The sequence below is a fragment of the Bos indicus x Bos taurus genome, chromosome 14 (genome assembly GCF_003369695.1).
Source record: "Bos indicus x Bos taurus breed Angus x Brahman F1 hybrid chromosome 14, Bos_hybrid_MaternalHap_v2.0, whole genome shotgun sequence".
In the NCBI taxonomy this organism is placed as follows: domain Eukaryota; kingdom Metazoa; phylum Chordata; class Mammalia; order Artiodactyla; family Bovidae; genus Bos; species Bos indicus x Bos taurus.
Window position 1 is genome coordinate 47,444,156 of NC_040089.1, and position 14,442 is coordinate 47,458,597.

Sequence of the window (14,442 nt, forward strand, 5' to 3'; positions counted from 1 at the left end):
AAAGTTTACCTCCACAGTCATCTCGAACTACTCAGGCTTATGGTTTTACTAAACTTATTAGAAGGCATTAATAAGATTCTTAGAAGAACTTGCATTCATGGCTTTGAAAGGCATAAAGATAGAAATAAATTATTTTCCTCTTATCACCATCCAGAAAAAAGATCTGATGGCTTTGGCTTAAATGATATTTATGATTGTAATTCTCAGTTCAGTTCAGTTCAGTCACTCAGTCATGTCCAACTCTTTGCGACCTCATGACCTGCAGCACGGCAGGCCTCCCTGTCCATCACAAACCCCGGAGTTCACCCAAACTCATGTCCATCCAGTCAGTGATGCCATCCAGCCATCTCATCCTCTGTCGTCCCCTTCTCCTCCTGCCCCTAATCCCTCCCAGCATCAGAGTCTTTTCCAATAAGTCAACTCTTCGTGTGAGGTGGCCAAAGTACTGGAGTTTCAGCTTTAGAATCATTCCTTCCAAAGAACACCCAGGACAGATCTCCTTTAGGATGGACTGGTCGGATCTCCTTGCAGTCCAAGGGACTCTCAAGAGTCTTCTCCAACACCACAGTTCAAAAGCATCAATTCTTCGGCACTCAGCTTTCTTCACAGTCCAACTTTCACATCCATACACGAGCACTGGAAAAACCATAGCCTTGACTAGACAGACCTTTGTTGGCAAAGTAATGTCTCTGCTTTTGAATATGCTATCTAGGTTGGTCATAACTTTCTTTCCAAGGAGTAAGCGTCTTTTAATTTCATGGCTGCAGTCACCATCTGCAGTGATTTTAGAGCCCAAAAAAATAACGTCTGACACTGTTTCCCCATCTATTTCCCACCAAGTGATGGGACCAGATGCCATGATCTTCGTTTTCTGAATGTTGAGCTTTAAGCCAACTATGTCACTCTCCTCTTTCACTTTCAGCAACAGGCTTTTTAGTTCCTCTTCACTTTCTGCCATAAGGGTGGTGTCATCTGTATATCTCAGGTTATTGATATTTCTCCCAGCAATCTTGATTCCAGCTTGTGCTTCTTCCAGCCCAGGATTTCTCATGATGTACTCTGCATAGAAGTTAAATAAGCAGGGTGACAATATACAGCCTTGACGTACTCCTTTTCCTATTTGGAGCCAGTCTGTTGTTCCATGTCCGGTTCTAACTGTTGCTTCCTGACCTGCATATAGGTTTCTCAAGAGGCAGGTCAGGTGGTCTGCTATTCCCATCTCTTTCAGAATTTTCCACAGTTTATTGTGATCCACACAGTCAAAGGCTTTGGCATAGTCAATAAAGCAGAAGTAGATGTTTTTCTGGAACTCTCTTCCTTTTTCCATGATCCAGCGGATGTTGGCAATTCGATCTCTGGTTCCTCTGCCTTTTCTAAAACCAACTTGAACATCTGGAAGTTCATGGTTCACGTATTGCTGAAGCCTGGCTTGGAGAATTTTGAGCATTACTTTACTAGCATGTGAGATGAGTGCAATTGTGCAGTAGTTTGAGCATTCTTTGGCATTGCCTTTCTTTGGGATTGGAATGAAAACTGACCTTTTCCAGTCCTGTGGCCACTGCTGAGTTTTCCAAATTTGCTGGCATATTGAGTGCAGAACTTTCACAGCATCATCTTTCAGGATTTGGAATAGCTCAACTGGAATTCCATCACCTCCACTAGCTTTGTTCGTAGTGATGCTTTTTAAGGCCCACTTGACTTCGCATTCCAGGATGTCTTAGCTCTAGGTGCATGATCACACCATCATGATTATCTGGGTCATGAAGATCTTTTTTGTATGTTCTTCTGTGTATTCTTGCCACCTCTTCTTAATATCTTCTGCTTCTGTTAGGTCCATACCATTTCTGTCCTTTATTGAGCCCATTTTTGCATGAAATGTTCCTTTGGTATCTCTAATTTTCTTGAGTATAATTCTAATTATCATTATATATTTTTCTGAATAAAACAGCATACATATTCATTATAGAAAAACTGGAATTACAAAAAGGTACAAAACAGAGGGAAAAATCACTAATAAACATACTTCCAAGAGACAAATACTATTGATAGTTTTGTTTAGCTTTGTAATACATAAACACACTTTTTTAACTTAGTTGTTGCTGTCATTCACCCACTAAGTCGTGTCCAACACTTTGTGACCCCATGGACTGTAGCACACCAGGCTCCTCTGTCCTCCACCATCTCCTGGAGTTTGCTCAAATTCATGTCCATTGAGTCGGTGATACTATCTAACCATCTCATCCTCTGCCACACCCTTCTCCTTTTGCCTTCAATCTTTCCCAGCATCAGGTTTTTTCCAGTGAGTCAGCTCTTCACATCAGGTGACCAAAGTATTGGAGCTTCAGCTTCAGTATCAGTCCTTCCAATGAATATTCAGGGTTGATTTCCTTTAAGATTGACTGGTTTCATCTTGCAGCCTCTCAAGGGACCTCTCAAGAGTCTTCTCCAGCACCACAATTTGAAAGCATCAATTCTTCAGCACTCAGCCTGTTTATGGTCCAACTCTCACATCCGTACATGACTATTGGAAAAACCATAGCATTGACTAAGCTCACTAGGGCTTCCCTGGTGGCTCAGATGGTAAAGAATCTGCCTGCAATGCAGGAGACCCAGATTCGATCCCTAGTTTGGGAAGATCCTCTGGAGAAGGAAATGGCAGCCCATTCCAGTATTCTTGCTTGGATGACTCCATGGAAAGAGGAGCCTGGCAGGCTATAGTCCATGGGATTGCAAAGATTCAGACATGACTGGGAGACTCACACTTTCACTTCTTTGACTATACAGACCTTTGTTGGCGAGTGATGTCTCTGCTTTTTAATATGATGTCTAGATTCCTCATAGCTTTTCTTCCAAAGAGCAAGCACCTTCTAATTTCATGGCTGCAGTCACCATCCACAGTGATTTTGGAGCCCAAGAAAATAAATCTGTCACTGTTTCCACTTTTTCCCCTTCTATTTTCCATGCATTGATGGGACTGGATGCCATAATCTTAGTTTTTTGACTGTTGAGTTTCAAGCCAGCATTTTCACTCTCTTATTTCACCTTCATTAAGAGGCTCTTTAGTTCTTCTTCACTTTCCGCCATTAGAGTGATAATATCTGCATATCTTGAGGTTGTTGATATTTCTCCCAGAACTGTTGATTTCAACTTGTGATTCATCCAGTCTGGCATTTCGTATGATGTACTCTGCATGCAAGTTAAATAAGCAGGATGACAATATACAGCCTTGACATACTCCTTTGCCAATTTTGAACCAGTCAGTTGTTCCATGTCTAGTTCTAACTATAGCAATAGTTAGAAGCATCTTCTAACTATTTAGCTTCCTGTTAAATAGTTAATAGTCTAACTTCCTGTTTCTCAGGAGACAAAGTAGTCTGGTATTCCCATCTCTTTAAGAATTTTTCAGAGTTTGTTGTGATTCACTTTTTTTTTCGAGTCCATATTAATTAGAATGTTTTTCATTGCAAGTACAGAAAACAAAGCTCATGCTAGGTAGATCAGTACATGGGGATTATTGGTTTTGCAGCTGAAAACATCTAGAGGCATCAGGCCTGATTTATCAAAGCTCCAGAGCCATTGCTCTGCAGTTCTCTACTACTCTTACTGCAGGCTTAACTTTTATCATAAAGTGGAACAGTTGCCCACGGTAATCAGGACTGTGTACTCGTATTTTCTTATACAGGGAGAAAGAGTGTTCATTCTCCCAACTGCTAAACAGGAGTCCTGAGTTGCATCCTGATTTGGCCAGCCTGTAAAGCCAGAGGAATATGGATGGGCTAATTGGCTTAGACCTTGTTACAGCCAGAAGACTGGCTAAACCCAACCACACTGACTCCTAGAACTGAGAGTGGGGTAAACTCTAACCAGATCACATGACTGCAACTCAGTAGGGGTGGGCTGGGGATTCCACCAAAGATACAGCTTTGGGACCTAATTTTTAGCTGTATATATTATTAACGTTTTCTCAATTTATTAAATATTCTACATCATTAGTTCAATATAGAGAACATTATATTTAGTATAGATATGTCACAATATTTCCTAAAATTGAATAATTGACTCATAATTATTTGCTTGTATAAGCTCTTCTGTGATTCATATTCTTATATTTAATCTTTACTCAATATATTATTATTTCCTCAAAATGTAATCCTGAAAGGGGAATTACTTGGTTAAAGAATATCTACATTTTTAAGGAATTTCATGTATGTTGACAAATTGGCTTCAGAATGTTTTTGCTGGTAATGTTAATAGCACTCAGGATTTTGAAGAATTCTGAATAATCTAATTGAAATAAGAACCGTTTGGCAAAAGACACATACAGTTCCTATATCTATAGATTTCCACCTTTGTAATGTGATACACTCTGGTAATTAGCAACCCTATAGCATAGTAATGTTAGTCACCGATGGTCATTGACTCAGAGGAGCCAGAGAACTAATAGGAGAGCATGGTGGAGGCTTCCTTTTTCCTTGTGCTGAGAAGGCAGTGTGAGACGGACAGGGTCACCGAATGTTCTGGCATTGTTCGTATGAACACTGGTTTACCTTGCTTTATTTTCTGTTTTTCATAACCTTGTAGGCAGAGAAAACCAGGTGGTGAGTGAACTTACCTTGGAGCATTTTTGAAGGCAGAGCATGACAGGACTCCTACCAGAGGCACAGCCTGTGTGCAATGCCACAAGAGGAAAAGTGCACAAAACCTGGCCAGTTTTTACTTTTAATACTGCTACCTTGTCCTAGACAAGGACAGGAGCTGAGATTGTTTCTTGAAGTGCTAGGCCAGAAATCCAAAAGTGGTACTGAAATTGGATGCAGTGTGTTCATACATGTATATGTATGTGTTTTGTGGGGAGAGGCAGGAGCCCACCATCTTCACTGAACTCCCCAAAGGGTCTACAATTCCAAAAGAAGTTAAAGACCGAAGTTAAAATATATTCCTCATCGTCTCATAAGACCGAAGTGATCTAACTATCTCTAGACGTAGGACAGGCCCTCAGTCTGAAAGTGATGCAAATTCTAAGAATTTTAAAACATAGGTTCTAGAAAGCAAATGCTAGAATATATTAAAAATGAAATGTGAATCTGTCAAGGAGTAAATCACCAGAATTCCCACCCATTCAAATATGGCTGAGGCTTTGAAGAGCAGGAGCAATAGAGTAGAGCAAAGAAATTTACTGTAGTATCAAAGAGAAAAAAAAAGGCGGGCGGGGGGGAGGTAGAAACAGAGAAGAAAAATAACAAAATATTAGAAAATTTGGTATCAGTAGTCTAGAACTTTGAGTTCATCCCTTTAAAAAGGAATTAAAGAGTGGAGCTTTATTTTGTGACCTTGGAGAATCATTCTTTTTTAATTTGTGTCTTATTTTCATTTGGTTTTAGAGGTTAACGTTTTTGTCTCTATACCTTTGAAGTGGAACTGGTAATATCGGGCTGGCCAAATAGATTTTTCAACATTTTTGGCCAACTAGATAATTTTTTAACTTCTTATTTATACGTTGACTACATAAAATCACTTTGTTTTTGTACTTTAACATTACTTTTCCCAAGAACCTCAAATCACTAGTCCTGTTGGGAGAGGAAATAAAAGCTTAGGTCCCACCATGACATTCCACCACTTCATGTATTCATCCATTCAACAAATGTATTGCATGTCTACCATACAAATGCCCCATCAAAGGTGCTAATGATACCATGTCCTTGATACAAACAAAGCTCTTGATCTAAGAAGCTTTATGTCCTAGCAGAGGGGGGACATGGCAAACCAGCCGACAGTAACAGAGGCCGTGTGGTGTCATGGGCAGTGACTGGGAGAGGAAAGGTTAAGAAGAATGGTATATGGGAAAGTTGAGAGACTATAGATGTAAGTGTATTTTAATTAAGCGCTTCAAGCTATTGAGAGTGACTGGTTTTCAAAGTTTAGTTTTAAATAAGTAATATAGTCACTCAAAACAATTTTCCACCCATCTCACTGAAACCTTATATATATGTATATTCATAACCAAATAGGCTGCTTCCCTGGTGGCTCAGTTAGTAAAGAATCTGCCTGCAATGCAGGAGACTCCAGTTGGATTCCTGGAATGGGAAGATCCCCTAGAAAAAGGATAGACTACCTGCTCCAGTATTCTTGGGCTTCCCTGGTGGCTCAGACAGTAAAGAATCCACCTGCAATATGGGAGACCTGGGTTTGATCCCTGGGTTGAGAAGATCCCCTGGAGAAGGGAATGGCTACCCACTCCGGTATTCTTGCCTGGAGAATCCCCATGGACAGAGAAGCCTGGCAGGCTATGGTCCATGGGGTCACAAAGAGTTGGACATGATATCCAAATAGAGCTTCCCTGGTGGTTCAGATTATGAAAAAAATCTGCCTACAATGCAGGAGATCCCAGTTCCATCCAATACCTGGGTTGGGAAGTTCCCCTGGAGAAGGGAATGGCACCCACCCCAGTATTCTTGTCTGGAGAATCCCATGGACAGAGAAGACTGGCAGTCTACAATCCATGGGGTTGCAAAAGTCAGACTGGACTGAGCAACTAACACACACTCAAACAACCATCACCACAATCTAATTTAGAACATTTTCATCACCCCAAAAAGAAATTCCATACCCAGTAAATCCCCAATCTTCTCACAGACAGTACTACCTCAAGAAACCACTAGTCTACTTTCTGTCTTTATAAAATTACCTATGTTGGATATTTTCTACAAAGAGACCCGTACATTATGTAGTTTTCTCTCATTTAGCATAATGCTTTCAAGGTTTATTCATGTTATAGCAAATATCAGTACATCAGCACTTTATTGCTTTGTATTTAGTGTGTCTGCAGGAGAGTGGGAGGGGAGGGGAACAGAATTTACAAACAGGAGGTGTGAGTCCACATCCCAACTCTGCTATAATCAGACATCCAGCCTTAAGAATGGTATTTATTCTCTTTGGAATTCCCTTTCCTATGTGGCAAAATGAGGGATTAGGATAAATAATGTTATGTAGGTTCAAGTGTCTTTGGAATTTTTTGTTGTTTTTGGCAGCACCCATGTGGCTTATGGAATCTTAGTTCCCCCACCAGGCTCTAACCTTGGGAGAATCAGGCCATAAGAACAGAGAGCTATGCGTCTTTCCCTTAGAGGACTGATACTACCTCAGCTAAAAGTTTCCTTGGCAGTGAAAACAAGGAGTCCTATAGGTTCTATTGTTTCTATTTGAAAAGAAAGTAAAAATGAGCTTGGCAGTTTTTATCATCACTGTATCCTGAAAACTGTACCCATATATGAGGTGAATGAGACCCTATAACCATAAACAGTTGATTTATTTGCATCACAGAGAGCTAAATGGTCTATTTTAATGAGAAGGGAAATACTATTAATTCCACCATGTAGAAATGCTCTATTAATAGTGTCCATAGTGTTAACAATTTGTTGTTTAAAGTTTCTGCTGACCTAACATGAGGCTTTATTGTTTATGATCTCAATAAATCACATCTAATATTATTTTCCAAGAAAAAATAATTCTTACAATATGAGATAATGTGCTAGATTCTTTATTGTATATTTTTTAAGCAAAGTTATAAATATCCTAAGGAAAAGTCCCTTTGCAGTTGCTCGAATATTTGATGCTATCAAACACAATGCCACTACTCTTTGGAATATTAATTTGGCTTCATGAATGCACAAAAACATTAAACATACTATTATGGGTATGTATTCTCTTAAATTCCAGTCCTAACACAGATTCTCATTCATTTATCTATGTATTCTGAGTACGTTTCTCTTGGACTGAATTCCCCAAACGCAACAAAATCTCATTTTATTTGCCTCTATCTTTACCGGGAAATTACCTCAATCAGGCAAACTTTTGTAACCCTACCTTCTATGTAGAGTTTCCCTAACTTCACTCTAACTCCTTTTTCTTTTTCAATTCTCAGTCTATCACTGCTGAAAAGCTTTCTCTGGCTCCCAAAGTCCAGCAAAGACCTAGGTTCCCTTGAGATATTCTTACTGAATGCTCCTAGAATAAACACATGCCATTTTGTAATTGCCTATTTCTCAAACACATTCTACATTAGACTCAAACTTTCAAGAAGACAGAGATCTGTGACTAGGAATGTTTTTGTTTTCATTATATATCCAGATGTGTTCAACCAGTAATTGCTAAATAAGGGGGAAATGAATGAATACATTGCACATGGCACTGTGGAAGATAATAAAAAGAACTAGAGCTAGGTAGAACATTAAACTCAGCTATATTTATTCTAGGTGTGAATATTTGATGATGATATTATGTAATTAAGGAAACAGCAGTTAAGATCAGTGTAACCACAATTTGCCACATAGCTGAAAAAAACCTTAATTCTTTCTAAATATAATTTACTAAAATTTATCATCTTAAAAGTGGGAATAATTGAGGGAAAGAAAGGTAAACACATTAGATTGTATATATCAATTTTTTTAGAAAATCTGCAGATAAAAATATATTAATAAGATGTATCCTTCATGCACTCAGGATATGTAAGGAATCAAATCAACTATACAGAGTATGACCTTTTCAGAATATAAGTTATACAAGTCGATCAGGGGTTGATAAAATTTTGTAAAATGCCCCTGGGTGGCAACAGCAGAAGTCTCCAAGTCTGAAGCAGTAGGATCTAGGGACTTTGTGAATATTCAGGACACAGAAAATTGTGAAGCAGAATCAGATGTCTGTTACCTGTCTAGTGTGAAGGCGTACATCTTGGTGGCTTTGTCATTCACAAGGTAAGTTCTTCCAAGAAACTCCATGGTGGCCAGGATAAAAGCTTTGGCTGCTGTTGTTACTGTTGTTGTGTCTGCGGCTGCTGCTCTTTAACTCACTGTCCAGTTTTGGAAGCGAAGCAGCATTACAATTATTCTCACACTTTCCAAAGGAAAAATGAAAAGACTTACCGGGATTACAATAAGAAGCCTCCCACATCAATGTTCTTGATAGATCTGCTAAAATTACACTCTGAAATATCACCTGGCCTCATTCTCTCACCCACAGAAACTTGTTTCCTGCAGGTAGGAACATATGGATTGTGTGTGTGTGTGTGTGTGTACTTCCCATGATACCTGATTCTGTTGTGCTTTCTGGGAGGTAGAGGAGCTCAAGGGTCAACTACTAATCACGATGTAGAGGGTTGGTCTGCAGAGCACACCTGAGTGAGCTGCAAACAGTGACCTTCTGATGCTGCTATTCCCCCCTCTCTTTTCATTTTCTTTTTCTTCAGTGGGGAGTGGGGAGGTCTCTCTCGGAACCTAAAAGCATTTCTCCTGGGATTTAGTTCTAAAATGCCCTCTAAGCAGCTGTCACGATTTACTTCTCTTCTCTTCTGGGACCATTTGGGGATTTCACCACTGAAGCGAGGACACGGGTCGTTAGTCACTGAAATCTGTAATCTGAAACACTTCCTGGTGCCGCAGCTTTGAAACCCTTTTGACAGGCAGGAGGAGGGCAGTCTCAGCTTCTAAATAAATAACAGCCCTCAGTCACACAAGAACTAGAATGATCTGTGTTCTGCCTGGCCAGGGGGCCCTTGGCTGAGGATAAAAGACTGGCCCAAGCCGATCCTACCAGGCAAACCCATCACAGATCTTAGAAATGGAGTCTTCTCACTTGATCTTGAGAGAACTTCAACCCCCAAATTCCTGTGAATTGACCTTTTATTTCATGACAAAGAACTTTCCAAATAAGAGAAAGGACCATGGCCCAAGGACAACAGCCTGGTCACCCAGCAGACCTTTACGTGTGAGCCAAACACCACCCAAGAACTATGGAGATGCAGGCAGGGCAGGCGAGGGCAGAGTGGAGAAGAGGGCATAGGCCCTCCACCTCTGAGTCCTGAGCTCCTTCTCCCTCTGTCAAGACTAATTCCCTAGTGAGAAAACTCAGAGTGGTGTAGCCCTGGAGTAGCCCAGTGGCCCAGCACCCTGGAGATTTACCCATGTTACTGAGCAGAGATCTCCCACCATTAAATCAATATTATCTCCTGGAAGGAGAGTAGAATTCAATGGCAATGACTATAGACAATGAGGGGAGAAGTCACCTTTCACCGAGTGGCTGAGGTTTTCTATGACATCTGCTGTAAAGCTGTACCTCTTGTCTCTTTTAAGCTTTCAAACACTCTCCTCTCTAACATGAATTCTAAGGTCTCTTCATGTGGCCCCACTGCCTACCTGATCTTTAACTTTGCTCTGACAGATGGAAACCAGAGAAATGGCTCTGGGAGGCCATTTTTCTTCACAGGAGAAATTCTGGGTCTGGTGTTAAAGTATTTCCTTCTCTTACATCCTTATTCTTAACTTTGCAAAATAATGGGTTATTTTATGGAGGCAGAAGTAAGAAACGAGGAAAGAATGACTAATCGATTGTGTGACCCGTTGCCATACTTTACAGCTTGAATATTTGTGATTAGTTTCTAGCATATAATAAAAGAAAGAGAATTCAAGTGAATGACTATCAAAAAAGTGAAGCAACTACTTAAAACCAGGCTAAAATCCCTTAAAGATAAGTGCCAAGAAAAGGAGATAAGTATTATTCAAATGCAGGAATTAGAGTATTTAGCGATAGCCTTCAACAGAGAAAAAAGCAATCTGGAAGTTTGAGGTTTCACATGATGAATTTGGTGGCTGGCATGCATACAGATGCACAGATATATTTGTACCTGTTTGTGATTCCATGGGCCTTCCCTAGTGGCTCAGACAGTAAAGAATCTGCCTGCAATGCAGGAGACCTGAGTTCATGATTCCATGAGTATGGAGATATAAACATACACAGTTATTAATGTGAATTGCCATGAAAAGAGGATAGCGTGGGGATATATATGTGAGAAGGGCAGAGTAGAGCTGATATAGACAGGGTAAGGTGGAAGTGGGAAAAGAGGAAACAGGGATCCAAGCAAAAAAAGTTGAGAGAAAAAATGTATTATATGATTGCTCATGAGTTGAAGTATATAAAATTGCCATTTTTGTAGACCCAGCAGTTTCATATGATTTTACTTAAACATATATGCACATGTCTGTGTGAGTGTGTGTGTGTTTGTGTGTGTTAGTCACTCAGTCATGTCTGACTCTTTGCGACCCCATGGACCGTAGCCTGCCGAGCTCCTCTGCCTATGGAATTCTCCAGGCAAGATCACCGGAGTGGGTTGCCATTTCCTTCTCCAGGGGATCTTCCCCATCCAGGGATCACATGTGGGTCTCCCGCATTGCAGGCAGACTCCTTACCGTCTGAGCTACCAGGGAACCCCACACACATGTAGCCATACTTCTAAAATGCATTGCGTGCATGTGTGACACATTTAAAAATTAAAAGTTAAGTGTGCATATACTTTAAAAGTACTGGGAAATTAGGTAGTATTTTCATCAAAGATTTGTGAATTCCCAAGTACTACCCTTGATGATAATTACTTGACTGTAAATCAAAGCTTCTGGTATAAGTAGCATAACAGCAGGGAATAGTGGATTACAACAAAAAAAATTTTCATATTAAAGAAAAGTAAGTTTTGCTGCTATAAATTTAGTTGTAAAGTTATGATCAAGAATTGCATGCATGTTATATAAAATATTCATTCACCTATTGATTATCTTATCTTATAAACCCCTTTTAAACTGCACCATAATTCCCCTTCCCCCAATATGTTGTCAGTATATTGTTTATGAAAAATGTCCCACCCTCCCCTACTAACCTTTGGCCCACTTAGGCCTACACTGACCACTAGGGGTTAATGGCCCAAATCAGATGCCATTCCATGTGAGACACAAAATACGTATTTGGAAAGCAACACAGATCAAAAAAGAAAACCCCCTATCTTGTTGACAGTTGGTTTTGGTGGGCATTTTGCTGCTTATCCCAGTTTCCTAGGCAACAGGCTTTCAAACCATCCTGAATTACAGGTTGTCCTCTCCGCCCACTCTCCATCACAAGCTTGTAGCAACTGAAGGGGCAAAATGCAATTTATAACAGTTAACTCTGGGAATAAATATTCTATCAGCCACAAGAACATAACTGACACAACCAAAGATCTGGTTCTGCTCCCCAATGCTAGCTGTTGTCAACAAAAATTTCTTAATAGGATTTTACACGTGGTAGCTAACACATCTGGAAAAATAATTTACATGTGTGTCTTACACATGGTTTGCTATTTTACTTGCAGAAAGGATGTGTGTATGTGAAAGCATTGTAATCATCCCTACACACTAAAGTACTGAGTTCTCACAATCTGCCTTCCCCAAATTTAAATTCTTATTTCAGGAATACTTCATGTTGTTTGCATATGACTGTTCTTTACAAAGACATATGAAAATGTGCTTGTTTTTAAATACAAATGTGGATTTTTGCTCTGTTTGTGTCCTTGTTGTGTGTAGAGGCAGTGGAATGGAGTGATTTTGTTTGTTTTTCAATTTCTCTTGTCCCCTTGTCCAGACAGTGGCCTACCCCACAGAAACAATAGCTTTGGTTTCTGTCACCATTGATTAGTTCCACCTGTTTTGGAACTTCATAAAAATGGAATCATATGGTATTGACAGTGTGCAATATTTTGTATATGGTTTCCTTCTCTCAACATAATGTTTTAGGGATTCATGCATCAGAGTGGTTTAACGTATGGACTTTCAAATGTATGCGTGCTAAGCTGGTTCAGTCGTGTCTGACTCTTTGCGACCCCTTGGACAGTAGCCCTCCAGGCTCCTCTGTCTATTCAAATGTATAGACAGACTTGGTTTTGGTTTCTGGTTTGACCCTTTTCTTCTTTCCTTGAACAAGTTTTCTGACTGCTGTGGTTTTCACTTTCTCATCTGTAAAATGAGGACATTGTTTAGAATCTATCTTACAGAGCTCTTATGAAGAGTAAAAGAGATACTGTGTATAACAGTACTCCATGTAGTATCTGCCATGTAACCAATTTTATCTAGATGTGAGCTGCTATGAAATTGGCCATGTCTGAGCATAATAGGTTGGCTGTCCAGTAGAAATTAACCCCGTCTTAGTAGAGGCTAAGAATAACTCAAGAAATGCAAGTAGAGGTTTCTGGGGAAAAGACCTGGGAACTAGAACCTGCCATTAGCTGGATGACTCTGAGTAGATGCCTCAAATTCTCGGGCATGAACTTTCTCAAATAAGAGATTTGTTCCTGCCCTCTCCTTCCCGTGTGGTAGTAGAGTGCCATTCAGATGTGTCCTCAATAAAGAGGACACAACAGGAGAGAAAATGCAGACTCCATCAATATAATCACCTACTAAAGATTCTAGACTTATGCATTCCCATACAGACTGTGAAGGTATTATTTCTAAGTTGGGTAGCATTTGCTTAGCAAGGTGGTTTTATGGTTATTACTACAGTGTGAGTTTTTCAAAAGTTCCATCCAGGAGCTTGTAAACACACTGGAAATTTAATTGGATTGTATTTTAAAGAACATTATGAAAATTTCATTTTACTCTAAAGCGAACGTGTATAAAAAGCATCTGCCAATATTTCGTACTTTACTTGAAAATGTACCGAAAGCCATCTGAGTTTTATTTTTTTTTCCTGATAAATTGGGACTATATAATTCCTTGGGCAGGGGAGGGGGTCGGGCATTTTTAATTTTAAAGAGATGAGCTGTAACAGTGTTCCAGTGCAAATGCAACTTGTATTTGTTGAGAAAAAAAAGGCTTGATAAAATATTGATGCTAAAACAATAAAAGAAACATTTTATTAAGTGTGATTGATGCAAATAAATAATACAAAAATAAACAAGCAGTGTTTTAGTGGGGAGAAATATTGAGGCTAGGTGGTTTAAATGTTTACAAAGTGTATATTTTATTGATTAGTCTACATGTCTCATGCTTCCTTTTCCAAGTCTTCTGCAACTTAAAGTAGTTAACTCTTAAGCACACCTCCCAAGTTACATATGATTGTGCTTGCAAACTCTGGGGCAGTTTTCTGCTGGCTTCATATTCTCATCACAGTGCATGTCTCTTTTCTTTATTTTATTTGCATTGGCAAGCAAGAGAAGGCCCCAAGGACCTAAGCCATGATTTTAAGGTGTTGGAATAAGAAAGGCAAACAAAAGCATGCTTCCTAATATTCCAGCTCTTTGATCTATAAATGCACAGAGCATCACTGAAAACCAAAGCACTGAATTCCTGAATCTAAAAAAAAAAGAGAGGGAGAAAGAAAGAGAGCCCTCTTTCATTATCTAGAATGCCTCCATTTAATTTTCATGAGTACAGTTTACTTTGCTTTAGTGAAGTCTTGCGGGGCTGATAATTTGTCCTAGGAGAAGGATTTTCACAGCAAGTCCCCAGATGAATGCCAAGAGAGCAAAGGCATAGCTCATCTTCTCCTCCAAATCGTGAAGCCTGGATTTATTTGACTCGAGGCTGACAAGCCTGCCTCTCAGGAGATAGTCCAGGAGACAAGACAAAAGCCTCCTCAAAGCTTTCCCCTGAA

At 39.7% G+C, this 14,442-nt stretch overlaps 1 protein-coding gene across 1 annotated transcript in view; it reads right to left on the reverse strand.

Moving 5' to 3' along the window:
• The window catches only part of SLC30A8 (solute carrier family 30 member 8), a 40,492-nt gene extending 31,718 nt beyond the window's left edge, over positions 1-8,774 (reverse strand). Inside the window, 1 exon segment of the mRNA XM_027561278.1 lies at positions 8,704-8,774. Coding sequence (XP_027417079.1) covers positions 8,704-8,774 — 71 coding nt within the window.
• Between the last annotated feature and the right edge of the window lie 5,668 nt (positions 8,775-14,442).